The sequence below is a fragment of the Drosophila yakuba genome, chromosome 4 (genome assembly GCF_016746365.2).
Source record: "Drosophila yakuba strain Tai18E2 chromosome 4, Prin_Dyak_Tai18E2_2.1, whole genome shotgun sequence".
Classification (NCBI taxonomy): Eukaryota; Metazoa; Arthropoda; class Insecta; order Diptera; family Drosophilidae; genus Drosophila; species Drosophila yakuba.
In genome coordinates, this window is record NC_052531.2 from 12,352 (window position 1) to 21,849 (window position 9,498).

Consider the following 9,498-nt stretch of genomic DNA (forward strand, 5'->3'; position numbering starts at 1 on the left):
GCGTGCTTGAACCAGGCGATAGCCTGGTGTGTCCGTGCAATCCAAGCAGGCGTGGTACCGGCGCCGCCAGTCCGAACCAGACGTGGGGTAGACGCGTTGCTGTTCCACAGGCGTATGCCTTGGGATCACAGCCGTGAGCTTCCGTGAGTCTGCGTACGACAACAATTCTCAGCCCACGCGACAGGCGCCCATAACGAAGGTCCGCGCCACCCAGGACGACGAAAGCGGCAAGACAGGGGAACCAGGCCGCCGAGCAGGACATCCAGGTCCGACCGCACCGACAGAAGAGAAAGGTAGGGTGGAACGTTCGTCTTTCACTGGGCGTTTTGCTACAGGGACTGCGGCGTATCCGGGCGATAGCGCGGTGCGTCGGAAGGAACTAAACAAGCGTCTGGCGGGACCGGCTGGGACAGAGCAAGGGACAAGAGGTTGTGGCTAGCGAGGCGTATGCCTTTGAGAGCCCGCCAATTGTTCACCCTAGTCTGAGAACGGTAACGCTTCCCTAACCCCTCGACCTTCCTTCTCGCCCGTCATCGGCAATACCAGGCGAAGGTCCGACGCTACGACGAGAGAGCAGAGGCGTCCGGACAATTCAAGTGCATTGTAAACTGAGCTCAAATAAAGACCCGAGAACGAAACTGCGAGTGTTATTACTGGTAACCGGGTGATCACGTTATTATATAAATTTGGTGGGACGAACGCACAAACTCTACTGAGCTAGCCGCACGTATTCCGTAGCGAGCAGACAAATAAAAATCAGTTCGTTACAAGTTGGAACCATCCAAATGTTTGGGCTCACTATTGGACTAACACGAAGTGATCCGTGTTATACAAATTTATACGAAATATCAAGATATCAGTTTTGCCAACTTCTTAGACGACAACCAATATATCGATTTCATAGCTTTTCTTGGAATCCAGCAATCTTACATGCGCATAACGAAAAGCTTTGATTTAAACTCACATCTTTCTCCAATAACAGCAAAATATTTTCGAAAAGCCGTAAATAATCATAAAAGCTTAAGCTTTATCTAGAATGGGCATTAAATAGCGTTTCTGGGTACAACAGCTGCCGACATCTCATGATGACATCAATGCAAAAGAGGCCTAATAGGAAGTTGGATATTTGAGCATATTGTTCCTAATGTGCTAGGAATGAAAGGGTGCCAGCGAAAACAAATATGTAAGACAATTCAAAAATTACTTGATACATATTGATAGTCTCCTGTTTTTTTTTAAAAGATTAGAAAAATGAAAGATCAGAAATTTAAGTGCGCTTTAAATTGTCTCATTGAATCTTTTTTCCGAGTTAAATTCATATAACTCGTTTACCCTTAACCCAGGAGAAGACATTTTAGAATTAAATATGCTGCACGCTTAAGCAGATGTACGGGTGTTATGATAAGTACTTCTAAAAAATTGTTTAGAAAATTGTATTGCTTGCCTCAGTATATGTTAAAGAATACATATAAAAAAACCTATTATTTCAGACAGGATTAGCTATTTAACTATAAGTGATCAAGATTAAAACGCGACCGCCTCAAGCACGGATACGTGTAAATAAATAAAAGTTTAGGGGCGATAGTACGCTTAATAAATTTCGATAGAACTCAGTCCGCAGAATTTAAATATCTTACCGTTTGTTGCCTTCGAAGTCTTCTAGTTCTACACGTAATGAATATTCCTCATTATTTGTCAACATATATATGTTCTCATTACCAAGCCAAAAGTCTTTACTTGGTTCACCGAACCCATTTTTGTAATCGGCCCAGTCTCTGTTAAAATTTTCACGGGAGTCCTTAAAATCGTCGCGCCTTTGTATTACCTAAAATTATCATACTTGATATAATGGTGTGTATGCGTAAGTAATTACTTACCGTCCAACCTCCATCCGTTGTTTCTTGATCGCAGTATACCTTTAAAAACCAATACGTTGTACCTCGAATTTGTAAATAAAATACTCCTGATTGCTTCATTCCAGCATTTAGAATGTCTACACAGGAAAATCCCTTAAATTAAAATATATAAATTGTCAATAAATAAATGTGTCAGCGTTGCACGATTCTCTAATAAATGCTTGCGTAAACAAGATTTGTCGTTTCCAATTTACATATATTTAAGTTACTTATTCTAAGAAGTTTCTTACTCTTGATTTGGATAAAAAAAACTCAGGAGGCGCCTCAATTTTCATAACCATGTTTCCCATTAAGCCTATCATGTAGATATTCCATACAAAATAAAGGGAAATAATAAATCTTTCATTGTAATCTGACTTCAAAGCGAATGGTCGTGTTTTTTTTTCATTTACCAAAACCAGCGGTGGTTTTTATATACTGGTATATATAATAATTAAAACTGTGTTCGCTTCGCAAGTGGAACTATTCTGATTTGTGCAAAATTTTAAATATTCTTTTAAATTATTTTTTAAATTAATAGTTTTTCAATATAGGTCTTTGTGTTTTGATCATTCTCTTGTGCATTGTGCTGCTTGGTGTTGTTTTTAAATGCACATTAACCGCACTGTGAATCCGCTATCTTGCTCTCCCACACAAAATCTTACTTGTTGGCTGTTTTATCACGCTAAGTGCGATGCTTTTAGCGGCTGAACAAATGATTGCTTAGCTAAGTGCCCAAATCTATAATACTGTTGCGATGCTGGTCTAGGGGATAAAATCGTTTATGCGCCAAACTAAAGGTGTCATGAAAAGACTGATCAGCAGTTTTGGTGTGGCTAGAGGTAGTATTCGTCGATCTGATCCTTTCCGATCCTAAACCTTATCCCGGACTGCCTTACTTATATGCGGTATTAAAGTCGATTCTATTCGTCAGTCGGAGCCGGTCTATTCGACGGAATTCCTGGCTGTGTGCTTAGGTTATGTGCGGAAACCTTGTGTAAGCTTCTACTCAAACTGTTTACCTTGTCTCTGGAATCTTCGCAGTCCCCTCGCATATAGAAGGAGTTATTTCTTATCCGTCTCCATGAAATAGTAACTTAGGTAGCCATCTGGTCCGCTACTTTTCACCGTATTTATAACACTTTCTCGTGTCCTTAGTTCGCAGATTATGTTAAGCTATGCATACAGAATAAGGAAATATTTTTCCAGTCGAACTTACAATCCGATCTAGACAGCTTTCAAAAATGGCGTTGGTAATACTAAAAGGACTGGGCGTACTTCCCTGGTACACAAGGCATCAAAAATAATTGTTATCATCCAGCGTCCCACAAGGAAGCCCCCATCCGCTCCTTTTACCCAGACCTTCCCTAGTAATATCCTATTATCTCTAATTCTGACCCTCTGCCGCTCGTTTAGCTATTATTCCTTCTTAAAACATAATTCAATTTTACTTATATTATTATATTTTCTTGTCTTTACTGTTTTTTATATCGCGTCTATCCTATCGCGAATCGAGTGGTACGATAGACACGCCCCCAACGCCCCTCAGTCGGCAAAAATTATCACAAATACTTTCAAAAATTTCTAATTTTTTGGAGGAGAACAGATTTTTGATTTAACTTGAGTTTTACTCCGCTACTCTTCGTCTTTTTTTCATCTCGTTCTCGTCCTGATCGACAACCAGGACCGTTACAGATCGAACGAGATCTAGGATATTACAGTGGTGGTAATGCCGCAAGATGTGTCGGCCGTTAGATCAAATCAGAGCTTTCCTCATAACCACCGTTGCAGAACAGCGGAAGTCCCTTAAGAACGCTTCCTTTTCAAGGACTCCCGAATCCCGTTCGCAATCCAGATTCTCGCTTCCCTAACTGCACTTCCTATTGACTGGCTATTTACTGACTGAGTGCTGCACTTGTACCGTACCCTTATTAGCCATGTCAATCCCGTTACTTTACTGTTTGCTCTTGGATTCTGCCACCAAACAACTGACGGGTTGAAGGCCTTGCTGAGGTCGGTGTCCTGGAACGATTTCGTGCTGCCGTATTGGTTTGTTGGTGGATAACCTCACTAAACCGCTCAATTAGCAGGGACTGGCGTCATGGCACCCATGTATAGCGATGTGAATTTCGCCATTACCTTCGTTTGCCTATAAGTTAATAAAACATAAATTCAAGTCACCTGACACCCGCTATTGCGAAAACAAATGTTCTATATGTAAAGTGCAATGCACTTGGCCAAAACGCTGAGCCATGACCACACGAGCGTCCGATCCATCACACGAGCATCCGCCTAAAAAATTTAACGCTGGGCTGGTTGATCGTTGCGGTGCAGTCGACTTTGGCTGCATACTCGAAGAAGTTTTCTTGCAAGGGGATTTGGATGTGAGCTTAGTTTTTCCTTGTATTTTTTTTTTTCTCTCTGTTATTGTCTCAATGACTGTGCTCGCTGTAAGATGTCAATGTTGCTTCTCGATGCATTGCCCCATAGCTCGGAGCAATAGGTCCATATGGGTTTAAGAACGGAGTTATAAAAAAGGACTTTGTACTCCAGGCTTAGGGGAGACCGAACGTTTATAAGCCAGTGTAGATCCTTTGCTTTTAGTCTCAGATGCGTCGTCTTGGCCTCTATGTGTTTCCGCCAGGTGAGCCGCTTGTCCAGATGAATACCTAAGTATGTTACGTCATCGGCTTGTGGGATGCGCGTGTGGTTCATAACCAAGGGCGGGCAGCTTTGTTTGTTAAGGGTAAACGTAACTTGTTTGCATTTTTGTTCGTTTACGCGTATGCGCCAATTTGCAAGCCAATTCTCTACACATGTTAAAAAGCGTGCTAGTTGCATCGTAGCTTTTACTGGGCATCTGGATCGACTCAGTATTGCAGTGTCATCAGCGAATGTGGATATTCTTAACTGGTAGTCTTTTGGGATGTCCGCCGTGTATAGGGTGTATAGAATTGGACCTAATACACTTCCTTGGGGCACTCCAGCTTCTATAGTACAATCACTTGAAGTGCTTGAACTACATCTAACCGCGAACACTCTTTTGTATAAGTAAGACTTTAGAAGCTTATGTAAGTTTTGAGGCAGCAGTTTGGTTATTTTAAACATACTCCATCCAACCATACTCTATCGAATGCTTGTGCAACGTCTAAGAATAAAGCTGTACAATATTCCCGATGCTCAAAAGCAGTGCGAATTTCCGTTGTGATGCGGTTAACCTGCTCAATAGTTCCATGTTTTGCCCGAAAACCAAATTGGTGCGATGGGAGTGTGTCGTGTGTTTTAAGGTAGGGACTGATTCGTAGCAGCAATACTTTTTCAAATAACTTGGAGAGACAAGTAAGTAGGCTTATTGGCCTGTATGATGATGGCTGTGTTTTGTCTTTCCCAGGCTTAGGGATCATAACTATAACTGATTTCTTCCACTTTTGAGGAAAGTATCCAATTTTGGTAATAGCGTTGAAGAGTAGGCAGATTTGTAGAACTGCAGACATTGGAAGCTCGATGATCATTTTCGGTGTTATTAAGTCGAAGCCAGGCGATTTTCCAGTCTTCAGTTGCTCTCTAATGACTTTCGTTATTTCGCTTGGCCGGAATTTTATGGGATCTTGTGGTGCTAAGTCAGATGCAGTTAAGGGTGGGAGAGTAAATGAGTTAGTGGCTGGATTTGGTTGGAATACCTTTTTGAGATGATCAGCGAAGACTCTTGCTCTGTCCATGTCACTACGAGACGAGTTTCCGGTAGAGTTACGGAGGCGTACGACAGTTTCTGCTGGTGCCTGCAGATTCCTGTCGACTTTCCACAAAGAGTTTTTTGTGCTGGTGGGCGTGAGATTCTCGATGTAACGCAGTTGTGCGTCCGCTTCTTTTTTCTTAAGCGCTTTAGTAAGTCTGCGAGAGGCTGCTTTTAGTCTACTCTTTGCGCCAGGTGATCTGTGCTCCTGTCACTCCCTTCGAAGTCGTCGTTTTTCAAGCACAAGGAGTTCGGTATCTCGACTTGTCATGTTAAACTTTTTACTGCATCCGTGGGTATCTTGTGGAGTTGACGCTTTTGCTGCTGCAACTACTGTTGATTCTAGGCTACCAGCAAACTGATTGATGTCTTGCTCGGTTTTCAATGAGGTAGAGAAGTCGGTTTGTGAACAAACATATTTTTTGTACCTCTCCCAGTTGGTCCTGTTGCTTGTGAGTCATACGGCCGCTCGATGTGTTGCAGTTGGTACAAAAGATTAAAGAGCACCGGGCAGTGATCAGATGAAAGTTCTGAAAGTGCCTCAGCTGTAATCATTGATTGGGATATCCTTTTGGTGATGGCAAAGTCAATCAAGTCTGGAAGCTTTTTAGGATCTGCTGGCCAGCATGTAGGCGTGCCCGGAGAAACATAATTAAGCTTGTTTTGCGGTTTAATAATTGCGTTGTATAGCTGTTTTCCTTTAGGGGTCGCTATCCAAAATCCCCAGTACATGTGCTTGGCATTCCAACCACCAGCTGCAACAAACCTTTCACCGAGCGAGTCGAAGAGTGTTGTGAATTTGTCCTCTGATATTGTGAAGCGGGGTGGGCAATAGACAGCAGCCAGAGTGAGAGCACCGTTATAGCATTGGAGGCTTATAGAGGTAGATTGTAGGCAGTCTTCTTGCCAATTACTAACAAAGTGGTGTTTGATTCGCGATCGTATTAGTATGCCAGTGCCTCCATGGGCCTTGCCATCCGGGTGATTCGTAAAGTAAAATTTGTATCCTGGTATTTGAAAATTGTACTTTTCAGTAAGTTGAGTCTCTGAGAGTAGCATAACATCAATGTTTCTGTCGGCTAAGAACTGAGCAAGTTCTAGCTTGTGCCGCGAAACGCCAATAGCGTTCCAGGTTGCTATTATTAGGGGAGTCATTATACTGTTTTAGAAGAAACGAGCATTTGAATAAGGATGTTTTGGTTCCTCATAAGCTCTTGCATAGTTGTTTGCATGAAGGCCATAAAGTCTTTCATGCTTTGCTGCATCGAAAGCATAATCGCTTCAACGCCAATTGGCTGCTGTTGCATGTTATCGTGAGTGTTTGTTTGATGAATGGGGGTGTCCGCTGCTGGTGTTTGGATCCCTGATTTTAGTGCACTTGCAAAGGAAATATTTGGCGCTGTTTGGTAGCTGGTAGGCAAAGGGATGTTAGTTGTACACGGTTCCATTGCTTTGTTAATTTGTTGGTGTGGTACGATCACGAACTGAAGTCACTCGTTTGTTTAGGTGACTCTTAAGATCCTTGTAAGCAATGCATCCTCGCCAGTTGGCTGTGTGGTTTTTGCCACAGTTGCTGCATAATTTAATTGAGCTGTCGTCCTTGTTCTTAGGACATTTTGCGGTACTGTGAGCATCGCTGCAAACGACGCAGATAGATTTTAGGGTGTAGTACGCTTTGGTGTGGCCATATTCTTGGCAGTTAGTGCACTGCACAGGATGCTTGCGCTTGTGTGGCTCTTCGACGGTTATTCTCCGGTGCAGTAGAAACTGTAGTTGAAGTAGGATGTACTTCATTTTTGCTGATTTTTTGACTCGATGGCTCCAGTTCGACTTTGAAGAGTGGCTGCGGCTCTTTCTTCCTGTTAAGAATGTTGATCACCGTTTTTGCCTTAAAGTTTTTCTCCTTTAGTGCCTCGATAATTTCGGATGGGATCACTGATGATTCAATTCCTTTAATGACAACCTGCAATCCTTTGGCACTTTTAAGCTGGTAGGTATAGTAACTCTTTCCAGCTTCATCCAGGTACTTGGTCACTGATCGATGACTAGACTCATCCGGAGTCTGCACTTTCGATTCATGTATGTTTCCCTTGGTAAGAGGTATAACGTGGAACTTGTTTTCTCCGATGATCGTAGCTAGTTTGTTACCCAGTGCACTTGAGGTTTTCTCTCGTATAAATATTGGTGGCGGCTTAATCTTCTTCTGCTCCTGTTCTTTGATTGGATGCCCTTCGCAGTCATCCAGTAGTGCAAACCTATTTGAAGTTGAGTTGTCAACGCTGGTGCGATTTATTTTCGGCTGATTGCCAGCCTGTTTGTGTTGTGGGCTTAGCTTTCGCTTTATTTGAATGTATCGATCCAGCCCTGTTTGAAACAGTTTTGTGTTTTGTTTTGGTTCTTGTCCGCTTTTGTTTTCTAGAGTCGGAGAGAGTGCAATTGCTTTAGTTGTTGTTGATTCAGCAGAAATGTACACAGCTCTCGGTACTGAGCATAGTGTTGTTGTTGTTGTTGTTGTTGTTGTTGTTGTTGTTGTTGTTGTTGTTGTTGTTGTTGTTGTTGTTGTTGTTGCTATAGGTGCAGTTGCAGTAGATATCGAAGTTACTGTGCTGGTAGCTACAGAGCTTGACACCGTTTGCAATGAGGAGAGCGCGAGAGAGACGCTCTCAATGCGTTCGGGTTCACATCGTGCAGTCATAAGCATTGGTGAGGAAGACCGCGTTCGTTTGCTCTCTGCAGGTGCTAGGTCTTTGGCCCGATGGATTGTTTGGCACTCGCGGGCGTCAGACACGACGGTGAAGTATGCATTGTTTCGTTGGAGAGAGAGCAGGCGCTCGTCTTGCTCTTTTTGCCGCTGAGCGCGCAAATCGCGTTGGCTCATTTTGGAACTGTCGATTTGTTTGTTGTCTATTTAAATTAGCTTTTGTTTTAATTTAATGTTTCCACACGCAACAAATATTATAGATTTGCAATTTAACATTGCTAATAGCGTCTTTTCACTGATATTTGTAATTTATTTTGTTTTATTTTTTCACTTCACTTAAATAAATTGATTTTATACAGAGCTCGATGAAAATACGTCTTACCCCGACGCGAGTACAATAATAACGTGATTATGATTTAGAATATTTGTATATATTTTATGGGGTCGGAAACGTTCCCTGCTACCTTATACATACTTAGCAACGAATTATTATAGCCTTTTATTCTTCGAGTAACACGTATAATGAATGGGAGCGTTACTGCTTTATTTTGTTATCGATTTTGCGCCTAGCATTCTCCGAAGTATTTCGGGAACGGTAGACACGGCTCCGGTAATGATCTGTCCCTTTCTATATGCAATCTTAATGTCGTTTTGCAGCAGATCAAGCGCTCTTCTAGCAATTTTTCCTATGTTGTTTAACTTTTTTGCCATCTTCAGTATCCTGCGTAAGAATCGCGCCTTTTCACTGTCGTCTGTTTGTATGATTAACGTCATTGGATGGTCGGAACACTTTTATTCTCTAACCAGCCTTGTATTAATGGTTCGGTGTCCAATTTGTTTCCCGATTCTGGCACAAAACGACAGCTCTCGGTCTCACGCGGCATGCAACGCGGTATCCCAAGTACAATAGGTTTTAACTGAAAAATTAATATTTTTTGGGCGGAAAAGCCTAAGAAAAATAATGTTTTCCCAAATAAGCGCCTATCGTCAATGCAGAAAACATTCTACATACTTCTACTAATTTTGTTTAAAAGACATCATCAATTTACTGTGACATTAAAGGTAATTCAACTCAGAGACTATAAAATCAATTTATAGGTTATTTAAAATCCACAATATTAAATTTTATAACTTTAGTAAATAGTTTTAACAAGGAAATTGCATCTCCT

The 9,498-nt window shown here is 41.9% G+C and overlaps 1 protein-coding gene across 1 annotated transcript; it reads right to left on the reverse strand.

Moving 5' to 3' along the window:
- Nucleotides 1-1,614: 1,614 nt before the first annotated feature.
- Nucleotides 1,615-2,007, reverse strand: LOC120322142 (techylectin-5B-like). Its single transcript, XM_039376994.2, has 2 exons — nucleotides 1,878-2,007; nucleotides 1,615-1,825 (listed from the first exon to the last, which is right to left on the reverse strand). Exons 1-2 carry the CDS (start codon nucleotides 1,974-1,976, stop codon nucleotides 1,634-1,636), a joined length of 291 nt encoding a protein of 96 aa, XP_039232928.1. The 5' UTR covers nucleotides 1,977-2,007; the 3' UTR covers nucleotides 1,615-1,633.
- Between the last annotated feature and the right edge of the window lie 7,491 nt (nucleotides 2,008-9,498).